Consider the following 15,530-nt stretch of genomic DNA (forward strand, 5'->3'; position numbering starts at 1 on the left):
AATAAGCTGTAAAGAAAGTAGTAATGTATGAACACATACCTATGATGGAATCCCTTCGAAAAACGTCTCTGTCAAAAATATAAAATGACAGATGGCGAAAGGTCCGAGGAATTTCACAGTAAAAGTCTTCTCCATAGAAGGGGCTGAGTAAACAAAAACAACCAACATACACAAACAAAAAAAAAAAAAAAAGGAAAATCGATTAGTGTTAATATCCTGGAGGAGCCAGTGTGTTTATATTTCACACCCAGAACATCGCTGTGGATTGTGATGGCCTGTCCCACCAATGAATGTGCACTTTCAAGCACTGCTCCATTTTGACGCTTCCTAAATCTCTTAAATGCCCACAGAACAAGTTTTTTTAATGTGCAAGAAAGAACAGATACTTCTTCCTATCTGGAAAACAAGTGTCTCTTTACAAAGGGGGCAGAGACCACATTATTTGTTAACATACAGTGCCWTGAAGGGCAGAGAGAGGCCCCTACTGCAACACAATGCATACAGTAGACCATTACAATAGAGATCACAAAAGCATACACATCAACAGAATGARCAAAATACAGTATGATCTACGGCATTTTTTAAAGCATTTAGTATACTTAAAATAAAATGCCTCCAGACATTGCATCTTTTATCATCCCATGCAAAGTTTCTTATTTAAAATCAGATTCAGTCAACTGACAGTAACTAAGCCTTGGAGCTGGCACYATGCTTGTTACCTCAGAGCACCGTGTATCTATCTTTGCATAGTGGAATTGTATAGAATATTTTTTTACAGTAAGACCACATTTWAAAAAAAAAATACTATATCAGCATGAAATGTTCTTTAGGGACCTAAGGGGCTTTCTTTGGATCTTACCAAATGGGAAAAAAAAAAAAACATTTCAGACACCTGACAGCAACCCTTTCAGTTTCTTTCTGTTGAATTATATGGTTAAGGATTTACTAAGAGCTATAAGCATATATCAACATTATTTATTCATTGATAGGTCTACCCTTTTACACAGACCTTTCRTTCCAAGTTACTCATGCTTCAGTAAATCTAAATGAGTGGATGCAATTTGAATCACATGGACAAATAAACCAAGCACTGCAGATGTAGACTTAAAAATATATCTAATTCCAACAGGTCAAAAGCCAGCAAGTTTTTTCTTTCCTTCCTAAACACAGACCTCCTAACTGCTTTGGTGGAGCTCAAAAATGAGACGGAATTGCTATGTCCTTTTGTCATTATTAAAAGCTTTTTATGTTAGAAAATTAGATATGCAAGAGTTAATAATACCTTGGATTAATTTTAAATTTTTCTGAATTTTGACAGGAAAGGTCATTCCCTTGGCTTCTTTCAAGATGTTTTACATCTCCATACATTTTTTCTTGTATTTCTGCCTACAGGAAAAATACACTCCCCTAGAATTACCATGTTCCCTCAAGAGCTAGCTGACAAGTCTCCCTCAAAAAACACAGGCACTGCAGATTAGCTAATCAATCTGTGTTTGAAGGGAAAATGCCACATTAATTTCATTAAATCCAGAGACATCACTCAGTATTCACCAAGAACATTATTTAAGTCACTACTCCACTAGCCACACGGAAGAACACATGTTGGATGAACAACAAAGCCCAAGGCGTGCCCACAGGTTAAACATCCACCACTGAAATGGTTTTCCATTCCTTGAAAATTCATCCATCCGTAAATTATGAAAACCAATGTGAGGCCCACTCAGTCCTCGGGAGAGTCCCTCAGTCAGAGGGAAATCTGACAGCTGGTTTGACTGCTTGTCTCAACTGCCCCATGCTATTCAGCACTCTTTACCCATCCTCTTTACCCATTGTGCTCCGAGAGGTTTTATTTGGAATCAAGAATTTCACAGCCACCAWTTCAGGCACAAAACACCTCAATTCTTTGGTACAAGCAGCTTCTRCCAAACTGGGAGCTAAGTGATTGTCCCAGCAGCCATGCTTCTGCTGGCAGCCCCGAGGGCCTCACTCTGTGCACATCACTTGGTGCAAGTTTTCACGCACAGGCTTAACCCAAGGGAGCCACACAAATGCTTTAATATTGCCCAAATATCTAGTGCATTATACATGCAAAACACTTTCATCATTCTGAGCTTTAATACTCTGTTCAGCCATAAAATTGTCCTTTCTGCTGGAAGAACATGACAGATGAATTTATYCACTAATGACCTTAGAATGAAACGATATTTAATGAACTGTGGATTATATATCCAATCCTCTATCAAAATTATGAGGGAAGCTTCAGTGTACTGCAAATCTAAATGCAATATAAATACAAGTGACTTATACTGAGCATAATTTAATTATTCTGGGGGGAAGAGCAGGGAAGAGACAACAACTGGGACCTTTTGCAAGCTCCCTGTTAATGCTCATCACTGGTGGTGAACAGAGGCAAAAAACACCACAGCAAAACAAAGATACGAATCAGAAAATGAGAGTGGACAACAGGAGGAACCTAGCCCAATGCACAGAATCAGGAAGAGACCAATTTGCAGAAGAGATGCTGTGGAGGCTGACTGAGCCATGCCGGGACCACATCGGGTCACTACTTTGAGGCACAAGGCTTATTAGTCTGAGCYACCATCAACAGAAGAAAAGCTTTGTTCTGTTCTTGGCTGTTCCACTCCAAGATGTTGAACCCCTTGCAGACTCAGAACCTCTCATCACTCAGGTAACATCCCTGAGGTGAAGTGCTTCTTAATTAATTTAAGCAAGCAGATTTCCAACACAAGCACACTCACTCTGCACTGGGTAATTAGCCAGCAAAGTTTTAACTGTAAGGATTACACATCAAGATAAATCCGATATGTCCCCACCCCAATCTTGCMTAGCTCTGCAGAAACAGTAACTTCTTTCTGAAGGAATCAAAAGCAACCACACAAATGCTTCCAGCCTCCACTTAAATGTGTGCTTTTTCTCCATGTATCTCTTCAGAACAGTACTTGCTTTGTCTCCCACCCAGACCTGAAGAGCAAGAGGTCGCAGCAGTCAAATCCCATGATTTATTTCCCAAGCTAACTTATCTTSAACAAGAACCCCAGGGCTCCAGAATGGTTTTTCCAAAAGAACAGCTAAATCCCTCCCCAGTGTCTCCTCTCTCCGAGAAGCCACAATTTGTCTGATGGGGATTCAGCGAGTACTTTTATTTTGACAGAGCAATTAATAAAAAGCAGCAACATCTGCCTACACAGCCCTCAGGAGTCTGACAACATCCTCCAAAACAAATACTGGAACTAGCCTGGCTGAAAACTCAGAAACCTTTCAAGAATCAAGTGCATTCTGATTCAGCTTACYGGTTTTGAGTTGAACTTTTCCTTGTAGATTAATCAGCCCTACACTCAGGAGAATTTTTAAATTTTTAATCATTCCAAGTGSAGGAGTAGCAATGAGGGCCCCCTCCCCAACCCTGGCAGCACAGACTGCACATGAATATGATCACAAGGGAAGGGTATGGACAAGACCAGAGCTGTCATTATTTCAGTCTCTTCTGGACTTGAAACAAGTGATGGGACACCACTGCTGAGAGCAGGAATTTGCAAGGCCAGAAACAGGGGACCTCCCCTGAAAATGCAATCATCTCCTTCCAAGCTGCTTCAGTATAGATTACAAAGTTTAAAACAGCTCTACTAATTTCTTATTAGTTTTGCCATCACAGCAACAAGAAGAGTATCAATGCAGGTATCAGCTACTCTTTAGTTATGAAACAGGGCTTGTTCCTAATTTGCTGTCTCTTGWTTTCCTGATGGGATTAGAAAAGGAGAAAAACCTGTACAATTTTTACATCCTTGTTCCAAGCTTCCAGGCACATAAGGGCCTGACTGCAGCCTTCTATTCCACATACTCTCACTTCACACCCCTTTCTCATTTCTTTTTCAGTGCATGCCCATCACCTTAATATGTTCTGAAAGAGGGAAGCCCGACCTCAGCAGCCCTTTTTCCTCAGGAAGCACATGATTCTCTTACTGTACTGTGTTTGTACAGCCTCTACCACTAACTCACTGATCAATCCCTCCTCGGGGACACTTTCCCTAGTATGCTTCCACATCTCTCATCACCGAAGAGATACACACAAAAAATAATGTCAGATGGGTGCATAAATAGTTCAATGGATTTGAATCTTCAGACATACTCACTGTCCCCTCACCAAAAACTTGCTTGTTTTGAATGCTCATAAAATGGGAGCAGGAGTACCAAGAAAACAAAACTAAAAAAGATCCCTCTRGGTATTGTTTCACTTACTTACAGCTGTCCAGCCCTCCCCATTTCAAGGTATCTATTTTTGAATCTCTTTTAACACATGTTTTGGCAATGGATGTTTTCAGGAGACGGGGAAGGAAAGGAGAAACAAAAATTACTGTGCAGATCAAGTGGAATGAAAGCAAATAAAGAAGAGAATCCTTACTTCAAGCACAATAAACCCTCCAGAAATGGTTCAAAAATTGCTCACATTTGCATATTTTACTAAATTTCAGAAGCAAACTTGCAACTTTATTTCAAAGCTTCAGATATCTATTGATATCACAAATAACATTAACAGACAGGAAGAGATTTCATAAAACTAATGTTAGTGTAAAAACATTTCTTTCGTTTCAGGCTGTGTTACAAAACCTCATGCTTGTTTCTCAATACTTAGGATTCCCTAAAGCAGTTTTGTTTTTGTGCTGGCACCAGTACTTCAGTACATGAAGTGAGAGAGTTGCATGATGAATAATAATGAAACCCCTCAAACCAGAAGTCTTTGTGTATTTTTTTAACTGCTTTTGTGATTAAAAGTAAGKACTATTAACATGCCGCAGACAACTTCACATCCTCTGACTATTTTAAAAGGTTTAGAAATACTGGTATTCATCCTGCTGCATGAACTGAACACCAGGGTTCACATCACCATGTGAGCAGGAAGCAAAATCAGTCTGTACAAAGGAGCACACTTGTTTGTTTCTACTACTAAGCTTTTCCTACTACTTGGCTAATACCTCTTATGCTATGCTTTGCAACATATGTAAAGGGAGTGGGGTAGAGGAGAGAGGGTTTATTCAAAGCAGATACAGTGTGCCAAATAAAATCTGAATGCACTTCAGTCTCCTACTAGACACAGAAGTAGAAGACAACAGGCAAGTAAGACAGGCTCTATAAGAGCCAAAGTTGGCAGATGTCATGGTAGCTTTCTGACACAATTATTAAAAATAACTAATATTATATTTGAAGCACAGCTTTGGCAGAGGACATGCAACAGGAAGTACATGGCACAGGAGGCAACATCTAAATCCAAGCACATCACTTATGCCCACTGTTGAGAGTGCTGGCTGCAGTCTACAATACACCCACCAAGCCTAAGTGAATTTTTTCTCATGTCACTGTTCTGAGACACTCAGATGAACAGGGCTGTGTTACACCCATAACCAGCYCTACTACACAGAGAAAAAAATAAAGCCATGTGCATTTTCTCAGTCCTGTGCTCAGAAGAGACAGACAGACACATGAGCTATAGTTATCAACCTCACTTGACAGTTGCTGGTTTGGCTCAATGAGGCTTAGAAGGATTATGATAAATTGAAGCAGCAGCCATTTGGCCGCTGGTCACCTCCCAAAATATTCTGTAAGAYGACACACACAAACAGCAGAAGTCACATTACAGCTGCATTCACTTTTTTTTTTTTTTAAATCTCTCAAAGCAGCCTACAACACCAACAATTGTTACTCACATGGGTTGCTTTTCATGTAGATAAACGCTCTCATTCATAAACCCTAACTTGGGTCTCAAGGTTCACTTCATTCTCCTTCTTCCATTAAGTCTTGCTTCCCTCACTGGCACCCTTCCCAGCTATATTACTTCCCTGCACAACCATGCAGTCCTTGGCTTCAATAATATCCCTGACCAGATTGAAGTTGTACCCCCACCAATCTTAAACCCTTTCCCTTAGAGGCTTGGGGTGTTCCAGAACTGAAGTTTATTGTCATTAGGAATTCAAGCCACAGTTAGATGCTGTCACATGCAGAAGGCAGCAAACCCTGGGAACAGGCAGGAGTGTGCTACAGCAGAATGTGCTACAGCATCCACCTCAAGGCCTCTCTGCTTGAGGCCTCTGRGCTGGGGAAAGCTGTTATTTCAAGGAGGTGAGCTGGCAGTGCAAGAATGTAGAAGGAGCTTACAGAGCTAACTCAGATACAACAGCTAATTTTGGCTACGCTCCAACTAAGGGAAACAACTTYGTGTTTAAAATTTGAGAAGTGGCCTGCTTCCAAGATGTTATCAGAACATGAGAAGTTTAGCTTTGCAGCCATAAACTCCAAACATACGGAGAAAAATTATTTAAGCAAACCTAGAATTAGAAAATAACGACATTAAATATGGCAGTAGAAAAACTTAAAGTTCTGAGAGTTACTAGCTGAATTTGTTAYCTGATCTAATTCTAAAAAAAAGACAGAGCAACCACTTATTAAAGAGAACATAGCCTTAACTATGAATTTACAGCACATTTCAATATACACTCACAGAACTACCGTAGACTTGCAGTTCTGTATCAGAGACCAGACAATAAAAAAAAAAAAAAAAAAAAAAAAAAAAAAAAAGAAGACTAGGGGTGGGCAAGTGTCTCTGGCTTCATTTGCTGTTTCATTCAGGCTTTGATCACTATGTTTAGCACGTGAAAAATTCCTCAGTGAAATAGTGGTGAACTAAATAATCACAGACTCAAGATGCTTGGCTCACCTCTCTAAAGCACACACTGTCAGACATTTGACTCTTAGCRTACGACACATTTTGCCTTTATTCATATCCTTGAAACAAATTTAGAGATGTCACATTCCTTCCATTCTTCACCTATGATTTGAGAAGCTGCCTTGATTTCCTGTTGCAGCTGACACTGCCCTTTAAGTGAATGGGCACATTTGATGCAAACTGCAAAGGCAAAGTCAGTCTTAACACCAACAAGMTAAGGAAGTTCATCCTCAGGAAATAACTGTAGCTAGGAAATACTCCTGGATGGTGAAGCCTGAAGTAGGGAAAGCTACTAATGGGGGAAGATAAGTAGTTTATTGAGCAAAGGAAATTAACAGGCAAAAATTCTTGTCAGGCTGTCTATTTGCAACTCAGGATTAAAGAAAATTTGTAATCTCTGCATCAAAAAAAACACAGCCATTCTAACATGTTCCTTAGGACGTAAAATATACAAGTCCTTTCACGTATGTCTTTGCTAGGTTATATGGAATGGATCCAAATCTATTCAGTGTCTTTGTAGATGATACTAATATARATATTGAATGACAAATACAAAACAGAGAAGCATATTAAATCCTAACTGACCTCTCCCTCATATCTTATGACTTGCATGTGATCTTCTTAGAATTTAGTAAAAGCTTGTGCCAAGGAGTTTACAAAAACAGTGCTGCTTGAAGAGTTCAAAATTCTCTCCCTGAGAACCTGGATTTCTTGCTCTGASCAACTCACACATTCACTGTTCTTGCCCAAATTTCACCAGAGAAGTGGGATGATTCTGAACTACCCATATAAACAACATTTCCATGTTGCTCTGTGGTTTTCTAGGAAGGCCTGCCCCAGTGGTAACCAACCCTTGACTTGTTTCAGTCAGACACTGCTAAGTTTATCACAGCAGCCCTCAAAATCTTCCAGCACAAGGCAGCAGTGCCCACCATCCAGTCTAAGAACAGCCAAGAGACTGGATGACAGGAATGACTTAAGTTCCAAATTGTAATTTATGAGCCCCACCTGACTGCTGAACAGAGGAGGTAAGATTCACCATGCTGGCTGTTCTCAGTTTTTGAGCTGCAGACTTAGATAAAGGGCATCAAGCTCATAGMAATTCTCTTCAGAGTACTGGTAAGGGCACTTCACTGGACAACAGATGTGCTRGTTCAGTTCTTTTGAGTTCTGAATGATTCATGCATTGTTGATTTAAAAGGTTACTGCTCTCAGCTGTCTTCTCATGCCTCTGCTGCAGTCTAATAAAAAAAGAAAATCTGTTGCAGAAGATTAGGACAAAGCTGTGAGAGGCAACTCCTTACACTGTCCCAGTATAAAATAGGAGATGATGAGTCAGAGTCTGAAGGTTCTATCACAGATAGTCCAAGCAAGCCAGAATTGGACATTCATCTAAGTCCCTCTGGGAAAGAGAGATAACTGCTTCTTTTTCCCATTTGCCAGTTCTATTTAAGCTTTACATCAGGAGAAGGCCTGCCTGGAAAAATATATATTTATGCAATGCCTAGTAGAAGCCTAATGAAGCTCAACTGAGAAAAAAAGGTGGGCGAAAAAAATAATTCCCAGCTACACAAGACATTGTGCCAATTACAAGCCTTTTCATGCAGATGAAGAAAAAAAAAATATTCAGAAATGCTGCAAAACATGGACTTCTCCAGGATAAATCTGAACAAAAAGATATTGTTCCAGAATAAGTAGTGCTAGGGCTACAAAAAACCTCATAATTCAGATTTTCACACAAAGCATCTTATTTTCTGGTATAGACTACATAAAAATAATTTTAAGCTTACTGAAAGATGAGGGAGTTATCAGCAGTAGTAAAAATACAAGCAATTCTTAAAACTTTATAGCAAGCCAGGCCCTGCCAGACATGAAGTGACAGGAAGTAGCAAACAGGCATAAACAAAAGATCAGAGCCAGTGCTCTCCCCTTCACACCGTAGGGGAGAACTGTGTCAAACTGCGTCACCCACTCCAATGCCAGCCACGTGGAGTTGTCAGGTAGAAGACAATTAATTTAGTCAAGCATTGGCCCAGCTTCACATCCCTGCTCCTAAACATTGTGTATCGCTGCAGAGATGCCTCAGAAAAAGGGACCAACACACAATTCACTGTTAAGCTGACAAGTGCCTGGCAAAGGAGCGCTGTAAGAGAGCTGGAATTTCTCTGCTGCACAGAAATTACACAGCCCATAGGGCACATAAGCTTCACCTGCCCAATAACTCAGTTAATGGGTTAAATCAATTTGCAAACAAGCATTAAAGAATGTAACAGAACAACTGGCTCCTCAACTCATCCCAGAATCCTACAAAAAACACTGCAGGAGGGTCTGATATCATTTGAAAAACATCTTCTTCTGGAAGTCTATCAATGCATTTGTTTTAAAAGATGTAAATGTAGCCATGAAAGATAAAGTAGTTGTTTTGAGTGTGCCTCAAAAGCTAAGAGCATTTCCTACCCATAGACTGGGTTGGATACCAATGTCTTTAAAGAAACTATAAAGCAGCGAGTTTTTCAAAAATAGTATTTGAAAACAGAAGCTCACASAGGGAGAAGGCAGTGTCCCACTGAAGACAGGAATTCATCGGGAGAAGAAAGACTGACCAAGGAGACCATCTTTAGCAAGCCTTAGAGATCAAAGAAAATAGGTCCATAATGGGATTTTGAGAATCCTATTTCCACTATTTCAAAGTTGGAAGATCCCTATTATTTAGTTATGACCGATTACATGGAACCTATTAAAAGCCATCAACAATAAACACCAAACCCAACACAAGCCACTCCAGTGCTTCAGACCTGAAACAGAGATTTTTCTTCACAGTAAACCTTAACCTCAACTTCCTTTCCCACTGCAACTTGAGTTGTTATTACTTGCAATATCCATACTAAAGAGTTAGACCAGTTCCCTCCCTCTCAAATTTTTGTTCTGGTAGGGGGATTGTTAGGGTTGGTTTTTTTGTTGTTGTTTTGTTCAATTTTTTGATTCACATATTTGTATCTACTCTCATCCCTCTTCTGTAGGCCAAACAATTCCAATATTTTAATCTTTCCTCACTGGTTAAATTTTCCAGACCTCTGATTATTGCTCAGCTCTCCTCTGAATTCACCTCAATTAACAAAATTGACCTATCAGGAAACCAGAAATCTTCCAGTTTTATACAGCCCCAGCATACCTCTCCATCTTTATAATAAAATCTAAAGACAGATAGAACTTTTCTCACTGAAGGAATTATACTTGTTGTTTGTTTTCATTACGAAGCATTTATTTTTTCAATAGAAAAATGCTTGGATTAATTCAAGGAAATGACATCAACTATTCTCACACATCCTCACTTCTCATCTCCCATTTCCCTGTGAAGCACTAAAGAATATCCAGAAAGAAATATCCCCAAAACAACAACAAAAAAATTTACCTACAAAATAACTTTTAGAGAAACAACTAGTTCAGGGATATTAGGGTTAGTGACACCGTGTCAGCTACGAGGTGAGCAAGAAGGCATACAGACCAATTTTTGCTTTTTGTTCATACAGTATACTACAAATAGGAAAGCATTAGCATCATCATTCAAAAACACCAAGGCTTAAAATTGACAAAAATTTATGTGAAAGAACAATTGAAGAGATTTACAGGAATAATTCCCACTCACATTCCTGAATGTGTCAGGTACTTCTGAGTGGTTGGGAGTGAGGCCTAGAGACACTTCCTGAAGTAYATTATTTGCAGTAACAAGACAAACAGCAAATTCCTAACATATTACTCAAATTGGGAAAAGGGTGAGAGTTATCTYTTAAGATAAAAGTTACAAACTTGATTGTTCCTTGCTGCTTCTTTCCTCTCCACTCAAAGTAAAAAAAGCYTCACTTACCAGAATATAAATATATGCCCAGCTTAGTTCCCTTTATTTTTTTGATGTCTCAGGATTTTCAAGAGAAAGCATTTTAACTTTTGCTACATGGTTCACATTCTGTTTCATTGTACATTTGACCTGTGCAATCTCATAGGAAGTGTCCAAGATAATCAGACAGGCATCTTATGTTCAAACCTCTCCTTTCAGTTACAGCCTCATAACAGGAAAAAAAATAAAATCCTTAACTCAACCCACTGGCAGCAAGACCAATGCAAAATTCTAAGCGCAGAAAGATGCAAAATGGAGTTTAGTGCTTCCTTTCTAAGTTGAGATTTTAAAAGCTTAGGAAAGTTCAAAACAARTATTGCAGAAAGAAAGRAGMACTGGYARTACAGYGTTAGGAATAAAATTAATATGGGTTGCCTTCGTAAAGGCATTTTTCCRTAACTACATATAGGGATCATGACATTACTGGTTCTACCACTAATGATTTAAAACTGGAAGAAGAATCCTATTCATTATCTCTTCTCTCCTCAAGAAAGTATCTTTGGAATATTAAACAAACCTAGCAAACAGAAAATGAGAAGAGTTAACATTTATATATGTAGGTGTTACCATAATGACTTCTCCACTATTTTGGTCCTGAAAACCTCCTCCTGGTCCAGGTTTACAGTACAGTAGCAATCCCTCATCTTGTTTGGCCCTGGATACGTAGGAAGATTTTTGGCTTCACCTAAAACAAGAAAGAAAAAAAAAAACCAGAAAGATTACATATTAAAACATCCATAAATTAGTTATCTGTCAAYTAAAGCAGTGTCAGCAACATGGCTAAAACAAAGTATTACATTTTCCTTCTCAAATGTGAAGTCTCTATTAAATTTTCCAGCAGTCTCCTGTTTTCAAGGAAGAGATCCTGACAATCACTGAGTTTAGAACTCAGCTCAACTGTCTGTTGCATCCAATTTATTCACATGTATTCAGATGCAGACTGCCTCCTTCCATTCTCGTKTTTAGGTTTTGATCAGTGTTCCCATAAGATATCAGGAACATCACACAACATAGTGATCAAGCTTTCCAATACAGCCCACTGATTTTATCCTAAAGCCATTACCAGAACACCGTAAATGAGGATGACCCTTGGCTCCACCATTCTCCACAGATGTGGAGATGGAAAACAGTGATGTTAGTTACAGCCAACAGCCCCAGATCACAAGCTGGACTTCAAAGCACTCTGATGGGATAATTAGYACTTGCAAAGCTGCCTAAGGTCCTTGCACAAAGGTACCATGGAAGTCATGAATATTCTTCATTATAAATATTTGTTTCAAAACTGCAGCAAGAAGTTTGCATCCTATATTTAACAACAACACAAAGGACAGGGCTGAGGAACKCAGGGTAACTAACAAACCCAGGAATATGAAACAAGAAGAAAACTACAGTCTTCTTCTCTACATATCCATTAACAAAGCCAAGCACTRAATTTCCTTGGCTGACTGATAAAAACTAAAACTCTCCGTAAACTGGGCAATTCCCCTCATGATTTTGCTAAAACAGCTCATCACTATGTGGATGAGAGATTTCACTCTAAAGACAAAACTCAGACCTAAATGTAAGTCTACAGTGCTCATGGTCTTATTTACTGTCACTCTTCCAGTACCCAGAGATTATTAGCACATACCATGGGAACTAGATCATTCCCTCCTGGTAAAAATACAAGGAATATTATATAAAATAATATAAATAAATAAATAAATAAATAAATAAATAAATAAATAAATAAAAAAAATATAAAACTAAAACTAAAAATGCACAGACCAAGGGAACACGGGCTTGTTTGCCAGTACAGAAGGGAACTCTAAATAATGGCAACAAATATAACTTTCTACCCAACGTCTGCAGCTCAGTTTAAGAGCACTTTCCCAGACACATTGTTTCCCAGTCTCCAGCTCCCAAATAGCTTTGTGCTATTAACAGAACCACTTTTCACCCCTATCTTCAGAAAAGACATACTTTTTCCTTTCAGCAGATTTTTTCAACAGCAATCTGATGCATGCACATGTAAATACTGAAGATGCATAGCAAGGAAAGGCTGAGCCAACCTGCATCCTCACCTATAAAGAAAAAGCACAAAATGACACAGGACGGCATGTCTTCCTGCCTGTGATCTACTTCTGTCATACTGTTTGCAAGCGTTTGCTAATTGACCCATGCCATGCCCTTGGAAACATCACACAACCACAGTTCTCACAAATGGCTTGTGCATGAGTGACCCTATGTGCATTTATTTTCTAAAGCTAACCATGGAGCATATATAGAGGCACTAAAAAGGGACTTGAAACTGTTGCTTCAGTCAGTAATGCCTCACTTCAGAGTTCTCCTAAATAAGTTTGTTCTCTCAGCTCAGCTGATACAACTTGATAGCATTCTTCCCACTTCCTTCAGAGTTGTGAGACACTGCATTAAAAAAAGCTGTCTCCACTGTAATTTGAAGGTGTGACTGGAACATCTGCTGGCATGCCCAATGTGGCATTAAACTAAGCTGAAGTGTTAGCAATAGTTTAACTGCAGCAGCTCCAGACAAAAATATACTGAGGATTATTGATGGCATGCTCAGTCTGCATTGAAATCTATCCTGCCATACTAAACCTTCAAGTTTTATTCTTRTTAGTCTGAGTTCAAGCAAGTTACAAATCAAATGCACCACTCTCAAGCAGACTGAGGCCTCCAAGTCTCCTCTCCGCAAACAATCAAATTTCTATTCATTTTTCTCACATTGAAGTCACATGAAACCAGCCTCTTTTCTGGATAACTAGGTAGAGTTCCCCAAAGAGACAGTGTCAACAGGAAGCGTTTCAATAGCAGAATGATAAGGAAGTTTTCCTCTGGGGCTGGCACACTGTTCTCACGGCTCTTCCAAGAGAAAGACAAAAATTTTCAAGCTCAAAATCAAACTAAAACAATAACACATCTTCCTTTTTCTGCACTCTTCTACTTCCTACTTAAATGCATCACATGAGATCAAATTTCATTTTTTCATCTTGATTTTCATTTTTTTATGTGAACAATATTTACTTAAGCACTTAAAGGTAATAGTTATGTCAAGCACTCTGAGAATCCTTTTTTGAATTCAGTTCTCTTCTTTGTTAAAACACTTAGAATAGGAAAGCCCATAATATTGAAACATAAAAGCCGTGTGAGGGAAGACATCATTTAGCATTACTAGAAAATGGCTGCCCTATACAGTCTGTACAGCAAATTAAAGGTCACCACCATCACAATGTTAGAAAGTGGGGCACAGGGGGAAGATAGAGGGAGAAGACATTTTACAGTAATTTCTTTCTTTAAAATGGAAAAAGACCCTGAAAAACCACAGAGACTCGAACAAAGGATTAATTGACCAACCCAATAGATTAATCATGTTGCTGACTTGAGTAGCTTACAAAAAAAAATACTGTTTCTTCCCAACACCGGCAGCAGCCAATGRCTGTTTAGATTCCTCCAGCACTGAGCAGTTGAGAAAGAAAAATTTGTCAAGCTTTCAAGCATAGCTAAAGACTCAGCTCTCTAGCCAGACATTTTATGTCAACAAACGCGCTCTGTTAGAGCTTCAGTTGCTCTTTAAATTCCTCCAAGACAAAAAAGTTCCCTCTGTGGCACTGTTTTGCCATCTACAATGAAGCTGAAGAACTAGATCACTATTTTTTTGATTTTGCTACTACTGAAATGAAAAAAGAGAAAGCCCAGAATACATGACACAGTCATGCACCATTTCCATTTTCTCAAAAAACAGAGCTGATAAGATCACAGCTTTTGGGCAAGGATTTAATCACTTAAACTATCTGTGTAGAAGAGGCACCTTCATCAATTGCATTTTCAAAAGCCAACTCCACTATTTTTTCCCCCCTCTTCATATTTGCGAAGTATCTGGATGCTGGAGAACTTGGAGAGGGTTTGCAGATGAAAGGTCAATACACTCGCCTTCAAAACCTTCAGTTTTCCACTTCCACTAAGAAGAAATGGAATGTTTCTTAAGATGTCTAAGACCCTGACAATTTAGACTACACAAGAACTTTGTTTTGGAGCATAAGGCTTCCATTTGGAGCCACAGTAGCAGAATAATCTGTTCAAGTTTGCAATCGCTTTTCCCTCTATCCCTGCACCTCTAATGTACATGGGCCCTAATTTAACTATGTGCCGAACTCAATTTAGCACTAAGTACTTAAACCTAGCAAAGCTGATTTCAGCTACGGAAAAGTTAACATCAGGTATTTTGGACAAGTCTTAAAAAACAGACTATACAACTCTGAGTATGTCACTAGCTTGCTATCTTCTCCCCATGAATTACTACAGGTTCAAAAATAGACTACCACAGCACAGATAGCTTGGCTTGAGACAGGCACAGGGAATGCAACAAGCTGGAAAAAAAATAAAGGGAAAACTCAAAATTGTATTAATCTTCCTTGTTCTTTCCAATGTTGCATATTCSTGTCCTGCTAAATCACTGGCAGTAAAAGGAAAGCAAGGAAAAAGGGCACATATGGCAGGGAAGGCCACTGGGAGCATAACCAGTRAGAACTAAAAAAAGTAGAAATTGCTTCTAGGAATAAACAAATACACATATACATTCATTACGGTTTTGCCAGCTGAAATTTTTTGTAGCATCAAGTATTTTTAATTGAATTTAGAGATTTGACATTGTGTTATCTTTGCTTCTACATATTTTCCCAGATGCAACTTTATGAAAAGCTGAGAACGAATGACAGCCAGGTATTATTTCTACCTTTTGCAACAAAAGTCCAGCTCTTGTGCTGCCAGATATTGGGTGACCAGCACACWTCTGCCAATCTGAATGCATTAAGGAACACTTTGTAATGCATGAACAAATTTAGCTTGCTGTTTTCTAGCAGGAACATATTTGATCAAGATGTCATGAGAGAACCATTTCTC

The 15,530-nt window shown here is 38.9% G+C and overlaps 1 protein-coding gene across 1 annotated transcript in view; it reads right to left on the bottom strand.

Moving 5' to 3' along the window:
* The window catches only part of RASA3 (RAS p21 protein activator 3), a 128,639-nt gene that overhangs the window by 79,581 nt on the left and 33,528 nt on the right, over positions 1-15,530 (bottom strand). Inside the window, exons 2-3 of the mRNA XM_057363698.1 lie at positions 11,199-11,316; positions 40-143 (exon numbers count right to left, since the gene is read on the bottom strand). Coding sequence (XP_057219681.1) covers positions 40-143; positions 11,199-11,316 — 222 coding nt within the window. The remainder of the gene's footprint in view (positions 1-39; positions 144-11,198; positions 11,317-15,530) is intronic.

The sequence above is a fragment of the Malurus melanocephalus genome, unplaced genomic scaffold, assembly GCF_030028575.1.
Source record: "Malurus melanocephalus ecotype Western Australia unplaced genomic scaffold, MMel_1.1 scaffold_1, whole genome shotgun sequence".
NCBI classification, from domain to species: Eukaryota; Metazoa; Chordata; class Aves; order Passeriformes; family Maluridae; genus Malurus; species Malurus melanocephalus.